This window comes from Melanaphis sacchari, unplaced genomic scaffold (assembly GCF_002803265.2).
Source record: "Melanaphis sacchari strain LSU unplaced genomic scaffold, SCAv2.0 Contig49_pilon_pilon, whole genome shotgun sequence".
Classification (NCBI taxonomy): domain Eukaryota; kingdom Metazoa; phylum Arthropoda; class Insecta; order Hemiptera; family Aphididae; genus Melanaphis; species Melanaphis sacchari.
Window position 1 is genome coordinate 843,850 of NW_020271334.1, and position 21,667 is coordinate 865,516.

General features: G+C 23.2%; 2 protein-coding genes across 2 annotated transcripts; both read right to left on the reverse strand.

Annotated features, from left to right (window-relative positions):
- Positions 1 to 4,549: 4,549 nt before the first annotated feature.
- LOC112598638 (flotillin-1) lies at positions 4,550 to 12,495 on the reverse strand. The gene is made up of 11 exons (XM_025345160.1): positions 12,231 to 12,495; positions 11,412 to 11,487; positions 10,162 to 10,252; positions 8,920 to 9,063; positions 8,732 to 8,851; positions 8,524 to 8,654; positions 8,370 to 8,454; positions 6,978 to 7,165; positions 5,268 to 5,478; positions 5,014 to 5,183; positions 4,550 to 4,715 (listed from the first exon to the last, which is right to left on the reverse strand). Exons 1-11 carry the CDS (start codon positions 12,280 to 12,282, stop codon positions 4,706 to 4,708), a joined length of 1,278 nt encoding a protein of 425 aa, XP_025200945.1. The 5' UTR covers positions 12,283 to 12,495; the 3' UTR covers positions 4,550 to 4,705.
- Positions 12,496 to 15,097: 2,602 nt separating this feature from the next.
- LOC112598634 (DNA repair endonuclease XPF) lies at positions 15,098 to 21,451 on the reverse strand. Its single transcript, XM_025345155.1, has 16 exons — positions 21,381 to 21,451; positions 21,132 to 21,311; positions 19,937 to 20,117; positions 18,857 to 19,009; positions 18,680 to 18,793; positions 18,462 to 18,610; positions 18,184 to 18,338; positions 17,993 to 18,129; positions 17,683 to 17,913; positions 17,320 to 17,466; positions 17,121 to 17,258; positions 16,814 to 17,050; positions 16,574 to 16,747; positions 16,179 to 16,328; positions 15,901 to 15,996; positions 15,098 to 15,409 (listed from the first exon to the last, which is right to left on the reverse strand). The coding sequence occupies exons 1-16, from the start codon at positions 21,446 to 21,448 to the stop codon at positions 15,137 to 15,139; spliced, it is 2,583 nt and encodes an 860-aa protein (XP_025200940.1). The 5' UTR covers positions 21,449 to 21,451; the 3' UTR covers positions 15,098 to 15,136.
- Between the last annotated feature and the right edge of the window lie 216 nt (positions 21,452 to 21,667).

Sequence of the window (21,667 nt, forward strand, 5' to 3'; positions counted from 1 at the left end):
TACATATAGCTATAGCATTATAATCTATAGTAACAATACAGACATTTTCTAATTATGTATGTATTATTTACTATCAAAAAACTATGAAGAACTATTATACTATATATTTGGATCCATTTATATCCAAATATTTTTTAGATACACAAAATTACAATATATAGCGACTAAAGCCCTATATTCAAGATTAAACAAATAATTCAAGCTTAAAATATTGTACCTATTAATATTGAAACAATTCTAACCTAACCTAACAGAATATAATCAATAAAGGTATAAAAATAAAATTTTAAGCGGACCAATAAGCAAAAAGAAGCGGTCACTACGTCACCTATCCCCTTAAATCCAGCACTCGACTATACTTATAATCGCGTTATTATTATATAACACCTACGTGTTTTAATAGTTATTATTACTCACGTACACGACGCATCCGAAAATTGTCTGCGGCTGTCCAGGGAATGATAACGCTCCTTTTTCATTGATCACTCCGTAATAGCTTATCAGAGTGTGTAATGAAAAATTATGATGTTAATACCATCGTCTTCATTTATTTCTACACCAATCTATCTGAACAGCTATGTATTAACTAGTAGAAAAATATTATTAATTGGCTGCGGTAATTTATTTTTACGTTAATAGTTATTCCTTACAAATTATATACCTAATAACTGTAATAGCCACACTTCAACACTTAAATATTTTATTTATATTCATACACGACAAATTGTGTGTCTTATTTCATTCAAAATTTCGTCTAAACCGTTATTATTTCAATCTATTATTTACAGAAACAGAATTACTAATTATTGTAACTTCGAATTCGTACTGTACGTCTGAACCTATAATGAAAATATACATTATTGAGGTCATTATATTTCTCTATATATTATTATACACAGATAGATAAAATAATCGGTTATAATCCCGGATAGGACACGATATTATTTATATACATACGTGTTTTAACTTGCACTTACCTATCCTATATTATTAATAATTATTAATTACCTATTATACTCCAAATTAAATCGAACTGTATACACGGCAGGTGTGCAATATACGCTTAAATAACTGTCTCCAGACTTCTTACGTTATGGACGCAGTAATATAATGATCCTTAAAATAAAAATAATGTTATTTATACATTAATTGAACGGTATGAAAAAAGGACAGACTCCATTATAATCAATATCGTTAATGTATACTAGTTAAACTCTAGCTGCTAGACCACTTAATTATAGTGTATTTTATAGTTGTTATTTAAATTTACAAACATTTAAAATAACTAGCTCAACAAGTTTTTACCAAACACTATTATAAATATCAAATTACTTATTATTTATTTATTTATTTATTTATTTATTTTTTTATTTATTTTTTTTTTTTTGTGAAATTTATATACAAATTTACCTCTTTATTTTTTAATCACATAGTTAAATTAATATTGTAGAATTAGTTATTTCATTAAATATATTAACTGCTGAACTGATTAATTCTTAATCTAAGTTGAATGACTTTAAAAATATAATATAATAATATAAAAATATACATTTTTTAATCTATATATAATTTAAATCTTTTATAAATCATGTTTTAATTAGCTTATGTTAACCAGTATGTAAAGTACTGGTCATAACTCAAAAAGTATATTTTAAACAAGTGGTTCATACCAATACATTAATCTACGTGAAATAAAATAAAAATAGTTTTAAATTTCACTGAATATTGTTTGAGTATTAATTTCAAACAATATACTTATAATGAAATAGGTAGGTACTGAGTAAAAATGTATAAATAAAATTATTAGACTATAATCGCTATTTTTCTTTATCCTTGTAAAGGTGATTTAAAAAATAATTATAATGATTATTTACATTATGAAATTTTTTACGAAAATTGAAATTAAAATGGTGCATTACAGAATGATTACCAAGTATGCTCACCCATTTTTTTTTTTCAATGATGAAGTAATTAAAAATCTAATTGTTAGCATTTTTAAATAAACCTACTTAATGATCATATTTACAAATGCGAGGGACTTTTTTTATACTACATTGCGAGTATCCTGCAGAGATCCAAAGTTCTATTTTTCAAATGAGAACCTCTATTTATCAATTATCATAAATTATTATTTAACGGAAAAATTTTCAGAAAATTTTGACGAATTAAAATCAAAATTTTAACGAATAGTTTTTAATTTATTTAACTTAGTATACTAAGAATAATTAATTCACGGTTAAGGGTTTGGAAAATATGAAAACTGTGTATTATGTAACTGCAGTATTATTTTCAATATTTTCATATGAAATAAGATTTTTTCAAATTAATTTCCAAAAGTATATAATTTTTTTTACAAAATACTTTACTGTTCATGAATGAATTAAATGAGTCAATAAGGTTGAGCATGCTTGGTGAATCACTTAATAAATGATTATTAGCTTTCATCACGAGGCGACATGTTTGGCTCAGAATAACTATAGCTCCTGCAAGCGCTATAAGTGTATATTTACGCATATTCACAAACAATATAAGCTTCTATATTAGTAGTGTTTCATAATAAAAATCTAAACGACACACTACACGCCACATTGAAACGAAAACTACAAAAAAAATTTAAATAAAACGATCATACATTTACCTGCTTTGGCGTAATGCAAATGGACAGACAAAATTTTACTGTTTTCAACATTTTTTTACTTTCAAATTTACACTTAGTTTATTGAACTATCACAGAAAAATACAAATTGAAATTAAACTTGAAGAATAAGTAAAAAATAAATATAAATTTAAGCTTAATATATCAATTATAATTGGTACAAATCTGAAATCCAGAGACTTTATAAAACATCTGTACCTGGGTCAGTGGTATACTTTAATAAAGTAGATTGGTCACACCGATTAATCATGTTATATTTAAAAATTTTTATTATTATAAAATAATAAAATGCAATAGGAGCCGGCAAGAGGACGTGAAACATCGTACTCGCATATAATACTATCTCACCTGTTTCGGTCTTACTACAATCTACAACATGAGATTGGTAAAATTGCATTCAGTACCAACCAATCTTCAGTTGTAAACTTCATTTTAGATTAAATTAACCTATAATAGACAGGTAAAGGTAAGAACTAAGAACATTATCTTTAATTATACGATGATATCTTACAATATTTTAATTTTTTAGAGGTTTGATCTCAAGAAAATTGCAATTTTTTACATACTCATAAATGATTTATGACTAGTCATAACTCACTCAAAAGTTATTAGTCACTCTTAGAAATCTGAATACACCGAAAAAAAAGAATCACTATTGTCGCGTAATCAATTTGTCTATTCAGGACGCCGTGTCATCATTATTTTATTATTGAAATAATAAAATTTAATACGTTCAGCAAAAATCGTCCAAATACATGTATTGCATTATACATTAATTATACCCAAATCAAATCGATTAAAATACTAACAGTGTAAATTATGTTGATTTTAACTGTAAAAAGAAACTTTTCTTTAAGTATTCCAAAAATACTTTAAAGTCCAGAATTTTAATAATACTGACTACTGTACAATTATCTGTATTGTGAGAATTGTTGCAACTTGAAGCACAACATTAATGTAGATAATTCAATAATCGCATGCTAATACATTCATGTAATCTTTTTATCAACTAGTAAAAATTATCTACTTATATAACAGATTTACAATTTATTCTAACCAATAATTTAATGGCAACTGGGGATTTATTTAAAATACATAGGTACTTATAGATTAACACATTAAGTTTAAAATAGAATGTTAAAAAACATATAAATATAGAGCAGTAGGTAAATTATGAAATCCTTTAGTGTCAAAGAATTTATTTTTAAAATTAATTCAATATAATGTAAAAATTAAATTAAAATTGCTATTTCATACATTTTTTTTTTTTTTTTTTGATGTTAACGCTTATAAAGTAAAACAGTGTGTTTATTTAAATATGATTTCCTTTTACTTGATAATTTACCATCCAAATATTTAGTCACTCAAATCATTTATACAATATTCAAACAATGTGTATTATTTTCACATTGACCACCAAAGTAGAAAAGCCATGTATGATTATCCAGTAAATCATACATAATAAAATAAAGTATTTTATAAAAATAAGATAAAAAATAACTCTTAAAATTGACATGACTAAAACAAGCAAAAGGTTTAATAAATAAAACAATCAATAAATAATGTTGGATGTTCTTTTATTTTATTAAATATGTAAAAAAGTACAACTTTGGTGCATTATAACTTATTTTATTGGTATTACTATTAATTAAAGCAAAACAAAATAGTAAGACATTTTATACCATAACCTGTTAAAATATTATCAAAAGCAATAAAAATGCATTAGACATTCATAAATTATAGCAAATTAACTAATTCTATGTTTTATTGGAAGAATAATATTTAATGTAAAATTATTTATAATTAATAATAATAGAAATAATAACTAATCATTAATCATTAAAAAATAGTAATAAAATAAGGAAAATGAATAAAAAAGATAAAAGGATAAAACCTACATATCATAAGGTAAAACATTAAGCAATTGATTAATTATAAAGGATAAATAATGTAATTTACTTGATGAGCATTGGAAGACAATTAAGATCATAAGCAAAAAAAAAAAAAATAATAATACTAATAAATTGATCGAATTTCCAGCCCATTTTCTTACATATTCCTGTTACAAGATAAAATAAAATAAATAAATAAATATACATATAATAAATTATGTATTATTTTTTTTTAATTTAAATAATTAAATGTACATAAAACTAATATTTTGGTTTAAATTTTTTTAGAGGATGTTACCTTTAAATTTAAATTAAATATCATAAACAGAATATATACATATTACATACATAAACAAATTTATAAATTTTTTTTATTTCAAATGATTAATTAAATTTAATTATTAATTTACACATGATTAAACACATTTTTAATATTTTTGTTTTACTTAATTCCAAAAAACTTACATGACATCATTTATTTTAACTCCAGTTAAAGTAGTTACCATTTCAGGCACTTTATTAACTATTTGAATAATTTCATTTGTCAATCTTACAGCCCCCACATCCCCATCACCACTGGCCACCATTGTAACCTTTTTAGTATTTTCAAAAGGAGCTGCAACTTCAGCAGCAAGCTAAAATTAAATATAAAATATAATTTTATAAAAAAATAATGGAAACATTTAAGTGAAATCGATTTTACAATATAACATATTCACCTTTGGTAATGCTTCAAGAACCATATTAATAATAGCAGCTTTTTTGTATTCTTTCCATGCTTCTGCTTTTTTTATTGCTTGTTCTGCATCAGCTTTACTTTTTGCTCGAATAGCAAATGACTCTGCTTCTCCTTTAAGCCTGAGTGTTTCAGCTTCAGCTTCAGCTTCCAGTATAATTCGAGTTCTATTTGCTTGAGCCAATTTCTCTAATCTATTTTCATTAACAAAATTAAGTTAATAAGTTATTTAAAACATTTTAATTGATAATATTTAAAATATATAAAGAATAGTTAATACATGACTAATAAGATAAACAAATTTATGGACAAGTTTATTGCCTAGAGTTAATTTCAAACTTAAGCTTTCTGATTCTTAATCATAGTACTAGAAAATTAAACATTATTTATGTACCATTCCAATCTACGAGTTGTGACCCAAATGTAAGACTGTTGATGTGTTTAATGAATATTTAAATAATTTTTTAAAATATCATGTATATGAATAACCTAGAACCTAAGAGCAAATGTATCTTTATATTTGTATATATTTATATTGTAATTAGTTAAATTTACCTTTTGATGTTATTAGTCATTAAAGTGTATTATTACCTATAAATAAAAATAGTAACCATCGTAGAAATTAATTTAGTAATTTCATTATACGTTGCATTGGCCATAGTTATATCATTTTTATTGGGTATCTGACCCATCCAAATAAATAAATAAACAAAAATAGTAAATATCCATACTACTGACATATTTACTTAATCCCTAGGATTAAGTCGCCAATCATTATTGTCAATGATTTGAAGTTGTAAAAATATTATGCATAAAACATGAGTATTTTTAAATTATAATATTTTTTTATACTCATAACTTAAATAATAATTTAAATGTAATAATAAATTCCAGTATACAAAATATACAAATAATATTCAATTAAGTTTGATAATTAGTCAATTCACTCAAATATTAAAACTAATAACATAAGATAAGTTCTGCTAAATGAATATATATATATTTTTTTTTTTTTTTGGGGGGGGGGGGGGGTCAAATTAAAAGCAAGGCTTATATTATTATGTATTACAAAGAAAGTAACAAATTAAAAACCCAAATAATTTATCTGTTATAACCTAACTTAAAAACTTGAACAAGGATGCCAAACATTGATGTACCATGTTTTTATTAGTTAGTCAAAATGAAGAGTAAATACTACCAACACCAATAGCACACTAAAGAATCTCTTCAGTCCTCATAATTGTACCCCTAGTACTTTACTTATAATTTATTAAATAAAAATCTTCATGATTGAAACCTAAAATATGAAAAACCCTACAAATCATTTTTATTTCAATTTTAAACAATATTAACCTCACTCTTCTAAAATACAAATATTTTTAAATACTGCACAAAATAATAAACATTTTGAAAATTACTGTAATTACATGCCATAATACATATTTTTAGAATATTTTAACTTTAAAAAATGCTGTTAAATTAAAAATTAAAGGATTAACAATATTTTAATACATTTCCTAATTGAATGATCTATGATGAAATACTGATATTTTTATCAATAAAAGCAAACTATACTACATTTTCAAAAATGTATTGTCCAAAATTAATTACAAAAAATATCATGAAAAATCTTGAATTTCGTCTTTTTTAATTAAATTATAACTAACATTTTAAATTTAAAACACTACATTACCGAAATTTCTCAGCTTCTGCTGGTCTCCTTACAGTAGCTTCTAATTCACGTTCTCGTCTTTGAATTTCTTGTTCTTGGACAGCAATTTGTTGTGTTCTTTCTACAACATCAATTTGCATTTGTTCTTCTTTTATAAGTTGCTTTGTTTTTGCAGCTTGAAGTTCAAAAGCTAATTCTGCTTCAGCTTTCTAAAATATTTAGATTAATTTAAACATATAAATATTAGAAAACCAAATATAGTTTTAATTTAATCAAGTGACACAGTATTTTACAATTAAGATACCTGTATGTTGAACATGACATAGACTTAACTGTAGGTTGTAATAACAGTAACATTTTACTAACAAATAACTTAAATGAACTGTATAATAAACATATCATATAATATTTATTTGAGTTGCAAAAATTTAGATTTCTTAAAAATTAATATTTATTTAGAATCTTAGATATAACTCCAATTATTATAGTCTAAACAAAATATATTATTTTGTTGACATTAAAATATTAATATAGTTCAATGTTTAAACAATACCAATTGACAATTGTAATGATAAATAACATAAATACTGGTTAGACTTAATTATTTTACTTTTAAATTGTAAGCCAAGAAAAAATACAAGCTTTCTAACTGATTAATTATATTAATTATTAATTTTAAGTATTACTATATAATATTTTAAAAATATTGATAAAACTAATGAGGATATGATAAATTTTATTCTTAAATTTTAAACTACTTAATACACTTATTTCATTTTAAATATGATTATTATTTGGTTTTATAAAATATTGCCTATTTCAATTAAAATACTAGGAAATAGTTTGACAAAATATATGCTAAATAACAATTTAAAAGATACAAAAGTAAAAAAACAATCGATTTAAAAAATATTGGCAAACCTAATAAATAATCTACATACTATCCAAATAACTGTTTAAATATAACAGTAAAAATTTTGACCAACTTCAAATGTTCATAAAAATATTACTATTAATTTGCAAAATAAAACAATTGGTACAAAAAATATAGATCTATTTAAACTTTAAGCTGTTTTAATAATTTCTAGATAAATAACACATTTTTTCTTTGACATAAATGTTTTTGGGATGGATATAATTTTGTTTTTTTTGTGATCAATTTTGCATAATACCAATCCAATTGTTATAACTATTATTTAATCAACATTTTCATAAGGTTACCACTAGCAACCAATAATAAATATAATCAAATAAAAATAAATTTATCTGGTACATTTTAATCATAATCTTAAAAACATCTATATAATTCTGTTTTTCTGTGCAGCAGAGAAAATTTCAAGTACCATTTTTTTTTTTTTTTTATACATCATGACAAAACAAATAAATTTATAATTAATATATTAGATATAATACCTTTGTTTGAATTTCTACATCATATGCTGCTTTTTTAAGTTCAAAATCTCTTTGAGCTTTAGCTATTTCTGTATCATTGATCAACCTGTAAGACAAAATTAATTAAATAATATCTATTTATCAATATTTTATAATAATATAAAAATGGTATTACTTGGCTGCCATTCTTTCTTCTTCTGCCATAGCTTCTTTAATTGTTGTTTCTCTTTTTGCCTCGGCTTCTCCTATACGAGCATCACGTTTAACTTCTGCAGTTCTAGCCAACCCAAGTGCTTTAAGATAACCCTAAACATGGTAATTAATTGTAACAACAATTAAAATCTACTACTGTAATTACTAAAACAGTTTAAAATACATCTTACCTCTTCGTCCCTTATATCTTTTATTGTATATGACACAACAGTTATACCCATGTTAACTAAATCTGAAGAAGCTACTTCAAATACTTGTTTACTAAATTTTTTACGATCTTTATAAATTTCCTAAAATAATAATTACAAACATAATTTTCATTTATAAAAAATGAATAGACATTTTTAAATAAGCAAACCTCTACAGTCATAGAACCCATAATTGCTCGTTGATGACCTTCAAGAGTATGCAATGCAATTTCATGTATCTCTTCCTTGGGTTTACCCAAAAACTGCTCGCATGCTGTTAAAAGCATTTCCTCATTTTGTCCTTGAATTTTTACCTAAACATTTATTTAATTAATAATTAAGTACACTTATAACTACTAAAATATGTCTTATTTTATTAGATAAATATTTTTAAATAATTTTTATTTATAGACATTTTAAGTTCATATTATGATGCAATTAGATAATTAAATGAAAATAATGATTTTATTTTGTTATAATTCTATATTATTTGTAGATATTTAAAGATTTTATTGTTTATTATTATATTTTATATACCCAATGACATTTTCAAATGTAGTGTTTTTGGTAAAGCAATCAACCATATTACTAATATTAAAATAAAATACATAGCAACAATAATTTAATAAACTTTTTAGATATTTTGGCCTAAAGAAAAATAGGAATTTACTTCTCTTGACATTGTTGGTACAGTCACAAAAATAAATTAGACATAGGTCATACATAGCACATTTTTGATATATTATAAATTAATAAATAATAATTAATAATTAATACATAAATGCTTAATATTCAAGAAAAATCATTCCGAAAAAATAACATGGTTGTCATTATGAATATCATAACTTCGATCTAGGACAAATGGAAACGGCTGTTTGAATGCCAGTACATTTGGACACGAGGACAAAATTAATAATTATAATTAATATTATAGTTTTATCACGATATTAGGATTTATTCTACGTTATCGTTTAAGCATGAAGTTGTTTAGACCAGTATTAATTAATTTGTTTTATTATTATAAATATTTAAATAAAATGTATGCTTATAAACTGTTTTATGATAATTCTACTATAATATATGAATGTTTAAATTTTATTGTCATTGATATAAGTAAAAATAAAGAATTAAATAATTATAATTTTGTCCTCGCGCCCAAACGGCAGCGTCTAAATGACTTGGCATCCAAATAACCACGTCCATTTGTCCCTGTTCCTCATAACTTACACTATTTCATTTATTTTATACTTTACATACGAAAAAGTTTAAAAAAATAAGATATTAAAATAATACTATATAATAATCCTATTTTATTGAACACCCCCAATCTCCTTAATGAAATTAAAATAGTCTTAATTTATAATTTGTAAAATGTATAGATAGGTATTATTATTTACAATAAAATACTATACCTGAGCTATACCAGTAACAGACAAAGGAACACCTTGGATAGTATATACCTTAGGACTATCAACTTGTATTGTCATAGTGTTCAAACAAATTCTAAAAATATTTAAAATGAATTAATAATGCAATGATCACATAACAATACCACAATCATAACATATCAATACATTAAATTAAAAATTAGTTATATACACAAAAATTTTAGCAATATATTAACTTATACATTTTCTTGTATAAATATTTCCATCATCTTTGTACATTATCTAAAACAAGACATATATATAAGCAATAATTCTAACTTTAACAACATTTATAAATAACATGATAAAAAATATAATATAATACATTATATTTTAATAATTGTAGTGTTTACATGATATAAATTGTTAAGATAACATTAAAACAGTTATATTAAAAAAATGAATTAATAAAAACTAAAAAAATATATGTTTAGTGTATATTTATATTGAATATAATATAAAATTAATTGGAAGATTTTACCAAACTTCAAAAAATATAGATTTTGTCCGCTCAGTAAGAATAAATGGGGAAATTTATTAATTTCTTACAATAAACAATTTTATTCTTACAGTATCAGTGGCATGCTCATCTTTTTATAAAAAAGGATATGAATTATTGAATACTCTCAAACCACGTAGTAACAAAAAAATTAATATCTCCTTGCATTTACCAGCAGGTGTTAGTTAATTATAATTTATTAAAATATATCATTATTCGTGTATAATGAGAATTCATTTATTATGTATGTTAATATTTATCAATTATCAATAACTTCTTGGCTTTAGTCACCCTATGACAAAGATAAATTAATAAATATATTAATTTATCATATATTTTATTGTTATTAACTAATATAACTTGTATTAAAAATTAAAAAAGTTACAAAGAAAAAAATATTAAAAACATGAATATGTATTTAAATAAAAAATAAGAAATCAATAGAAAAAAAGTCAAACAAGAGTGAAATAATATTATACTCTCATTTATAGTATAAACAATAATCTATTAAACTCAACTGCAGACAGGTAATTATTTTAATTTATATTTAATTAAAATCTTGATAATTTAATTTAGTATTAATTACTGTATTATATAAACATTGATTGTATAGTACCTAATTTATTTAATTTATACTTTTCATCCAAAACTCACTCTATAAAACACGAATACATGACAAAAAATAAATATTATTTTGAAAATAAATGTATAAAATATGTATCATTAATATACTTACTTCTGGCAATATTGTATAACAGGCCAAACAAATGCTCTTCCACCAGGTACCAAATTTGGTTTGCCGTAACAAAATCCTAAAAAAAAAAATGTAATTTCTAATTTCAATTTGAAAAATTGTATAATAATAAGTCCTATATTCCCTCGTGTACCTATTTCAATGGTGTGTCAAATTAGGCTTTTTAGGGGCAATTTCATTAAAACAAAATTAGTTGGCAAGTATCAAGTAATGAATTTAATATGTTAAACATTTTTTAATAATAATATGTACACTATGAATTTAAAAAAATATATATATATAAAAATTTGTGAGACGTGAGTACATGGTCAATTGGTAGTTTTCTTCGAATATAAAAATTATTCAGTATACTACTACTGTGTTACAAAATATCCCATTTAATGATTCTTTAAATTCTGCTCACTATACCATCATATAAGTTCCCACCATAACCAAAACTACTTTCAAAATAAACATTTTAATGTCTATATCTAGAATCTATACAACCACAATATATTTATTAATTTCTGATCTGAATTATAAATCATAAATAGTTCTCATAAAAGTCTAAAAAATTTATGTGTTTAATCATTAAAGAATATTAGATTTATTGTTAAATAAATAAATATTAAATAAAAATTGAAATACATTAGTGTATTTAAAGCTAATATGATATATAAAATATCAATGATGAAACAAAAAAATAACCACAAACACTAAATAATTATTAATTAAAAAAAGAATAAAAATATCTGACAATATAAATTATAATAAAGTAACTAAATTAAACAAAATACAATTAATAAAAAACATTTAAATTACCTGATATAACGAGAGCCTCATTAGGACCACAAGTAACAAAACCCCAAGTCATTTTTATAGATATTTAGATTCAATGTAAGATAAACATAAAATGTAGTATCGAATAAGACAGTCACATTACTATATCCAACGAGACTACAAACAATTATCTAGTATAAAGTGCATACAAACTATAAAGTAGTCATCGAACGATTTTTTTATGAAAGATTAATAATTTTTAATCGATTTGCAAAAAATAGTATTTAAGCTACATACCATAGATATAAAAAATTAAATTAATAAATACAAAAATACCAAACATAATATTAAGTACAAACAACCTGACAATGATAATTGATAATAATATCTCTAATTATGATTTGTGAAATCGTGAGAAGGAATTTAATGATTAGTAAATAATAAATGTGTAAGCACTATATATAAGCAACACAAATAACGCTCAATAGAAATAATTGAATAGTTATATTATTTTTAATGCATTAAACGATAAAAACGGTCCTCACACCCCTTATGTAAACTATAAAATAAAGTGCACAAGGTACTAACATATTCGTGGTTCTAGTTTAGATGACGTCATATACAATAAACAAAAACTGATCTATAACGATATGGACAGCGCCTTCCATACGCCACTTCTTCCACCAATCATTGTAGCCCATTGCTAGAAAGAGATAGAGCATGGTTTACGATTTCAATGGAAGAAAAATTAAAAAACCGTGTATAAATTAAAAACTAATGCAATTTATGTAAAGTAATAAGTACATGGTATATATAAGATAAACACAAGAGGGGTTGTATTTCATGTTGCACAAATGCACAATTAGTTATTTCAATAGACAAGGTGGATACCCCCGGCACTCAAATTTTCGAGTTTTTTATTATTATTTTTTAAGCATTAATTTTGTACTATGGGTTGTACCAATGAACACAGATATTTTCAGAAATCTTACCTTAATCTCAGCAGTAGCTGTTGAAACTGGAAGTATCGATAGTAATTTACAAAGTTCGCACATATTTGGATAGGTATATTAGTGGTTCACATTATTGCAGTGCTTCAATAGCCGTAAATGGCCAACATTTAGATTCAACCCTATTCCATTTTAGGAGGGTAGTAGGAAGTGTTTGTCAAATGCTCATACTGGTCTAAGTAAAATCAAATGTGTCATTCTAAAAGAATAATGGCGTTACATAAATGTCTCGGAGTGTCAACATTTTAAATACGGCCCTATATTCAACTCGTGCTAAAAACACCCATTTTCACTTATGATAAATCTGTTTAAGTGATAACTGATAGGTATTGATTTTGAAAACAAATTTAAATTCATCATCTGGTTTTATTTCAATTCTATTAAGAACTCTATTTACAACAATATTGTATAAAGCAGATATTTCATACATCAATAGTCGACAAATGCAATACAATACCTTTAATAAATAATAATACAATCAAATTATCAAAATCAGTCTAAGCGCATCATCTCAAAGCTGTTATGAAGGCAGTAATATTTTTTCTTTGTCAACAAGTTCAACTGAAACTAGCATTGCTTCAACATTTACATTAGTAACTTTAAGTGTTTTTGATTAAGATAATTTCCATTTGATTTATAAATTATTATTTTCTCTTTTCAATACTAAATATGATATCTAAGAAAACAATTTTTATCAAAATTTTGAATTAAATTAAAAATAAGCATCAAATATTTAATATATGTAAAAAAAATTTAAAAAAAAATCCTATATGTTATTATGAATAATATTAATACTCTTCAGCTTATAAAAATGTATTTCTTGCATACATATAATATATTCTTACATGTCAGTTTACAAGTGAATTATAAAAGCACATTACCTATTCAAACTTAGAAAATTATTTTAAATAAATTACATAATTGTTTATCTTAAGCTAGGTTCAAATTTAAATTATTTATTTGAATTTTTTTAAAAAAGGACATTTGAAATAAAATAACAATACAAAGATGATTGAATATAATATAAATCAATGATGCTTTAAAAATTATCAAATATATTCAATATCTTATACTTGTTTTATTATATTTAAAACATTTCGCGATTAATATTATTAAAATGAATGTAATAGTAAGTAGTAATTAAACATATTTAAATTTTAAAAAGTATTTACATAAAGCAAAACAAAAAACATCATGACACATACGTCACACACAATCAGAGAGAACAGAAAAAAATTATAACTTAATTTAAAAACAATATTATCAGTGATTGAGTTGTCACAACATTACTTATATTAATTTACAATAGGTGTAAATAGTTAGAAAATTAGTGGGTGGAAGGGGGAAACAAGAGCTCTGTAGGTTCAAACTGGACATTTTTTAAAGATTTTCTAGTGTTACCAAATCTTTAAAAAAATGTTATCAATATGTAAAATGTGAGAATTTTTTTCCAGGGATGAGGGAGGAATTAGGAAAGAGGACTCAAATGTCCAACACTATTTGCACCCGTGGCAATTGCAGTTTTAAAAAATATAAACAAAAAAGAACAAAATTAATTATAATATTAAACAAATCCAGTGTTTTTTTGCATTAAAATGTATGGGAAAATACTGTTCCACACTATATTACCATATATTATTTAAGTACAATAAATTTCAAATACATTGATTAATTCTAATTTTGTGATAAGCTTGATAAAAAAAAAATATACATAAATCATAGAGTTTCAACAAATAATACAAATATGTGGCATTATTAAAGGTTATGTGACTACTAAATGAGTACTTAACCCTTGTTATTAAAAAGTAATAAACAAATTACAACTTTTTTTCTTTTAATAAATGCATAAAATGTTGATATATAATATATTATAGTTTAATTTTTTAATTAAAATAGGAATAGATAAATTATAAGCATAAAAAATACACATTCTTTTAACTATTTTGATTTTGAATTTGTATGTTTAAATCGCTTTTTATTCATTGTTGCTCGAAAACCTTTATTCGATTGATGTTTAGTATTAGATTGTTCATTGGTTAATTTTAATTTTTTATGAAAAACATTATACAAAGCTTCTGCATCTTGAGAGTTACCGACAATTGCTTTTAATTCTTGTAAAGACATTTTCAGCATATGTGTAAGTGACTGTCCTTTATTCAATACATTTAAGATGTTCTGAGTAGTTACACCTGGTAATTTACTCATAAAATCCTAAAAACAAATTTAAATTTTTATAAAATTAAAACATTTAAGCAAGTAAATGCATATAAAAACCATTAGTAAAATATTCTATTTTCTAGATCACCAATTAAATAATTTAACTTTGGAAAGGATAAATGATTTACATCATCTAAAATAAAATCGAGGTTCTAGCATTAATAATAATATAAGTATCTTAACCCTCAAATTACTATTTTAAATTGTATATGTTAAATTAAATTAATTTTATTAAGTACTTTAAAGCTAACGACATTATTAGTATTGTAGTCACTTATAAAAATATTCATTTTTGAAAGTACATAATTTGAAATAGCTACTATTAATTTATTTAATACATTTAATATGTAAAACATACAAATTGATCAATTAAAAAAAAAATGTATTTAATTGCAATAAATGGACACTTGATTTGAAATCATTAACTATATCATAATATATGATTTATACTTATTTATTATTTATAAATTATAATTAATATTAACCTTAATAACTGCATTATACATTTCTTCATCAAAATTTTGTCCTGCCTCTAAACCAATTGCAGCAGCTTCTGATGAAATTGGCTGGCTCTTTCCTTCCTACAAAAAAACAATTAAGATAAACAATGCTAACATGTAAAACTATAAATCTCTTAAAATGATTCACTAATTTAATAGCTAAGTTTATACAATATTTAAATCAGTTACTCCTAGTGATATGAAATTTAACAAAATAAAAATGTAATTAAAATTACAACTATTTAATTAGTAGTTAAAAATACCTTAAGTTCTTGAAATAGTTCTGCTGTAGCAAAAGGACTAGGCGACCATACTAATCGAAGTTTTGGAAAATGTAGAGTTAACAATTGTAACTTAGAAGTGATGTCATTTCTATGACTAGTTGTCATATCTTTGCTAAGATAAAATCTTCCCTGAAAAAATATACTTGAGTTTAGTAATTATTTATAAATTAGCATTATTTTATTTAAACATGTATTTAAAATTATTATAATTTACAATACATCTTTAAGGATTTTCAAAACTTGTTGCGTCTTGTGCAAGAATTTTTACTACTCCAAAACTTGTATTAGAAACATAAATCATTGTACAAATAATACATTTAATACTATGCTTAATAATTTAAATATACAGATGTAATATTGAGGAAGAAAATTACCTGTAAATCAAAAGGTTTGTTTTGATCGAACTCAATAAGTAATATTGGCTTAGTATAATGACGACACATCATTAATGCTTGATGATATAATCTACCAGATTTTAAAGAACCAATCAAATCATCAATACTTTTTCGTTCTACACACATTTCTGGTGTCAAAATATAATCACCAACCTAAATCAATTATTTAAATGAATAAACAAAACAAAAAAAAAGTAATATTTTTTCAGTATAAATTACTTGTAAAGTGACTGGTTCTATGTCAATTCCACGGCGATGAAGTAGCACAGGTAAATCGGACCTAAATTCTCGCATATCAACAATAACTTTAGGGATATCTTTTTTAACAAGCTTTTCATCTGGTTTATATGTTTTATCGTCATCATCCAGCATTTCTGAAGGATGAACACCTAAATCACGAGTTAGTTCAGGACAATCTTCATCTTTACCATCTTGACCTTTGGGAATAACCATTACCTAAATTTACAATAACAGTAATAAGAATAAAACAAAATTAAATAATACTTAAAAATTAAATCATACATACCGCTTTTTCTTTGATTAGAAAATCAAAAAGTAATTTTTCTCTTCTTAGAGTTGTTAAATAGGCTTGTTCTTCAGTAGATCCTCCAAATATTAAAAAATAAACAACTAACTTCGATTTTGCATCAGAATTTTGAAATACCTACAAAATAATATTTATATCCTCTAGACAACATAGTTATACTTAAATTAATAAATTTTACTTCAATTTGTCTAACTGCCGTCATATTTGCATCATACATAACAATATACTTAGGTTGTAACTCTCTTAGAGTGCGAGGAAGAGATAAAAAATCTCCATCTTTTTTGTACTGCTGTAATACTATAATTGGTTCTTTTAATGTTTCATTCTAAAAGAAATAATATTTTTTATGATTATGATAATTTACTGTAAACTATACGCTAATTATTCTTGTACAATAAATATTATTATACTGATAAAAATAAAAATAGTCATATCACAGTATAACGTGTAAAGTATACATTAAGCAATTAAATTAATAATTCATAAATTTGGTATTTTCCATACAATTATTAAAATAAATAAATAAAAATTTATTGTATACCCGAGTTTCATTAGCACATTCAGTGAATGTCAATCCATCTTCATTTTTACTTTGAGTTAAAGTGAAACAATTATTTAAATCATTTTCATCCAATTCTTCATCATTATTTAAATTCTCATTTATTTCTAATTCTTCATTAATTGTATTTTTTTGAGTAGATATTATTGGCTTATATTTAATATGTTTTTTATATAAATTTAAAAGTAAAGTATCCGCTCCTTGGACAAGAAGCTATAAAAATCATTAAGTATTATTATAATATTATGTATTAATGATATATTTGATAAAAAATAAATATTAATTCTTTTACATTTTTCAATTGACAACATGTTTTTGCAGATTGTGCAAGTACTAATACAATTTCACCATTATCTTTTGAATTTTGTCCAATTTCTTTTAAAATTTCTGTCAATCCTCTCCATTTAGGATTATGTTCCGGACAAATTTCTAAATAAAATAATATTCAGTTATGACATTTAATTATTAAAAATTGTAAAATACCTTTTTTAGAATTAAACAAGCGGCGTTTAGCTGTAATAAATAATGTTTCTGCAGCATCAAGTAATAACCATCCTGAACTACGATGCACATAATCAACAGAAGAATAATTTGATAACATGGATTGAAATCGAACAGAATCTAAAGTTGTGACAGATCTAAAACATGCATATTTAAATAGTATTTTTTAATATAAATAGTGGAAATGTAAAAAAAAGTTTTGTAAAATAATAACATATCATGTAAAAAATAGATAGGAATAAATAAATTTGTTCACTCACATCATTAAATTTCGTAGAAGTTTAAGGTCAGATACCAATTGCTTTGTTGTGCTACTTAATCTATGCCAAATTGGGTTTAATTGTGTTTGTAATATTTTATGAAAACACTTAGATAAACTGTTTTCAACTGTAATTTCTTCAGTGTCAAGCTATACATAAAATAATATCAAGTCAAAAATCTTTTAAAATAATAAAACATTAATAAAAAAAATACTCACTGAAGGATTGAGTCTCTTAAGTTCTTTAATTGAATAATTTATAAGATCAAGTAAAGATGTTTGGATTTCCATCATTGCAGGTGTTAACTCTACATGTAACTCAATAACTTCAGGCTAAAATTATAAATAAATTAAAAATCAAAAATAATTAATTATGATGGAACATTTTGATCTTACACTTATTTTATCTAAACTTGACTTAACAGCCAGATGAAATCTAGGCCAAAGATATAATTTAGGAACAAATAAAGTTTTCATAATTCTTTCAATTTTAGTAAAACCATAAGTGAATGTTTGTGAGGAAGGTGAAAAAGCTTTAATAAATCCAGTCTGAAAAAAAAATCATTAAAATTAATTTACATTTAAATGTTATTAGGGCTGAAAAATGACAGTAGAAGCTAAAATTAGCTAAATATGCATAAAAAATGTTAAATATTTAAAAACATTGAAATATAATATATAATAAGTTATGTTTAAAAATTATAAAATACTAGGTACTTGAAATATTTTAAAATATTTTTGTTGAATAAAAAATTATTTTTTTAAATTTTAAAAATTTTTAAAACACATGTTTTATAGAGCAAAGACAGATTTAAAACATTTAAAGTTTCAAAAAATACTGTCAGCTAACAAAAGAAAAATACTTTGTCTAAATTATATGTCAAAATGTGTATAAAAATTAAATGAAAGTTTAGAAATTTGCACATTTTTTTCCAAAAATATAAATTTTAAAATATTGTATTTAAGATTATCATTAATTAAATAGATAACTTGCTTAGTCTATTATAAATTAAAAACATACAGAAAAATATGTAACTTCTATAGCTTATGAACTCTAGTTATTACATGAATTTTGATATTTAAATAAACTCAAGTTTAGTCAGTTTTTTTTGTAAGCAATAAATATGAAGAATGATAAAAATAAAACTACCTAGCATTTAAGGGGTTATTACAACTATGTTTATTTTTTAATAATTTAATTTTTAAATGAGTTGAGTGAAAAAGTGTAAAAACTATTAAAAATTAAAAATTTAAAAGTAATCATAACTAATTTTAAAATTAAAATATCAATAAAAAAAAACATAGTAAACATTGTTACCATTAAAATATAATAGATAATTTCACTATAATATTAACAACACATATTAAAATAAATAATATTACAGTAATAATAGTTAATAGGTTTTTGAACTTTGAAAAAACTGTAACAATTTTAATCTGAAATTACTAATTAAATACATTAATATACTTATATACTTTGTTTTCTGTACGATACAATCTTAGAGCAAATGCTTCTTGACAAGATTCTAAAATATTATGAGCTCGACAAACTAAAATTCCAGTTATTTGAGGTGTGGGAATTCTGTGTTTTAAAAGATCCACAACTAATATTCTGGACGATACAAATAATACTCCACCTTGAAGATAAATTTTTTCTCTGAAAAATTAAATTATAATTTTATGAAATCAATTTATATTATAATATACAGTAAAATCTATCCTGTGAAAAGTTGCTCAGGACCAATAAAAATTTCCGTTTTAAGCAGGTTTCTGTATAACTGAATAAAAAGGAAAATTTCATTTTATAGAATTACAATATTCTGCATGATTTGAATTTAAGGTTATAACATTTTCCACCCAATAATAAAAATTAATAAATATCATAGACTATAATAAATTTTAATTTTTAATAAATAATTATATAATATGTATTAATTAAATATTTAAAAATAATGATAAATTTCAGTTTCAAAATTTGAAAAACATAATATTTAGTAAGTATTAATCAAATTATAATATAATAAAATAAAATAACCAGATTAAAATACAAATAAAAATTCCAAAATTCATGTAAAGTTTTTGTCCAGTTTTTTTCTTTAACAATTAACAACTTTCTCTTATAACTTTTATTTTTTCATTTAAACTTAAACAAATCATTGAAAACATTGTGAAAACAAGTAAAATGAGACGAAAGACAGAAAAACTACAACTATACGGTGTAACAATAATAAGGACTGATGATTTAGATTCAAGATAAAATTTAATTATTTATCGACACGTATTAATATTACTGACAATAATTTTTTAATAACAAAATAAATATAGGTATCAAAAATATTTTTGTTCATTTTATGTTATTCCGTTTATAAAAGGTATATATAGTTTACGGCACCATAAAAAGCTTTCCATTTTATGTTAGACAGGTTTCGTTTTATCAAGGGTTTAGTTCTATGTTAAATCATAGAAATCTGTTAGGACCATAATAAATTTCTGCACAGAACAGGATTCCGTCTTAACAAGGGTCTATTTAAGATAAGTTTTACTGTATACATGTTTAAAAGGGTGGCTACCGTGTTTTCTTATTTTCCCATAAAGTCAGCTTAGGAAACACAGTAACTCAACCTATATTTGAATACATAAATCAAAAAAATCTATATACTATATGAACTACCTTTCAGCTATTGAAGTGTCAGCAGATAGTATTCTTGGCAATGGTTTAATACAATCTTTTTTTAATTGAGTAATCCAAAAATCTTCTTCAGGAGAAGATGAACCGATAACTAATACCAAGTTACCAGGGTCACAAAACACTTTAATTATATTCAATATCACAGTTTCTAATCCAAGACCCCTAAGACAAATATTTTATAATTAAATAACATAATTTTATTATTGAGTATAAAACATATATTTAATTTACTTGGCACATATTACTAAGCCATCTTCATGTAAAACATCTAGAAACATTTGATTTTCATAGGCGAGCATTTTGCTCAGTTAGTAATATTCATAAAAATAATACTTGTATGACGATACTAATAAAATTCCAAATTGATTGTAGAGGTATACCAAAAAAATCTATCACATGTTCAGCTTTTTCGTTGATTTCCTTAAATAATAATAATAAAAATTAATATATAATTTGTATAAAGTACTTATTAAGAACATAATAAAACAAAAAAATAAAATAATTTTAAACTTATTTCA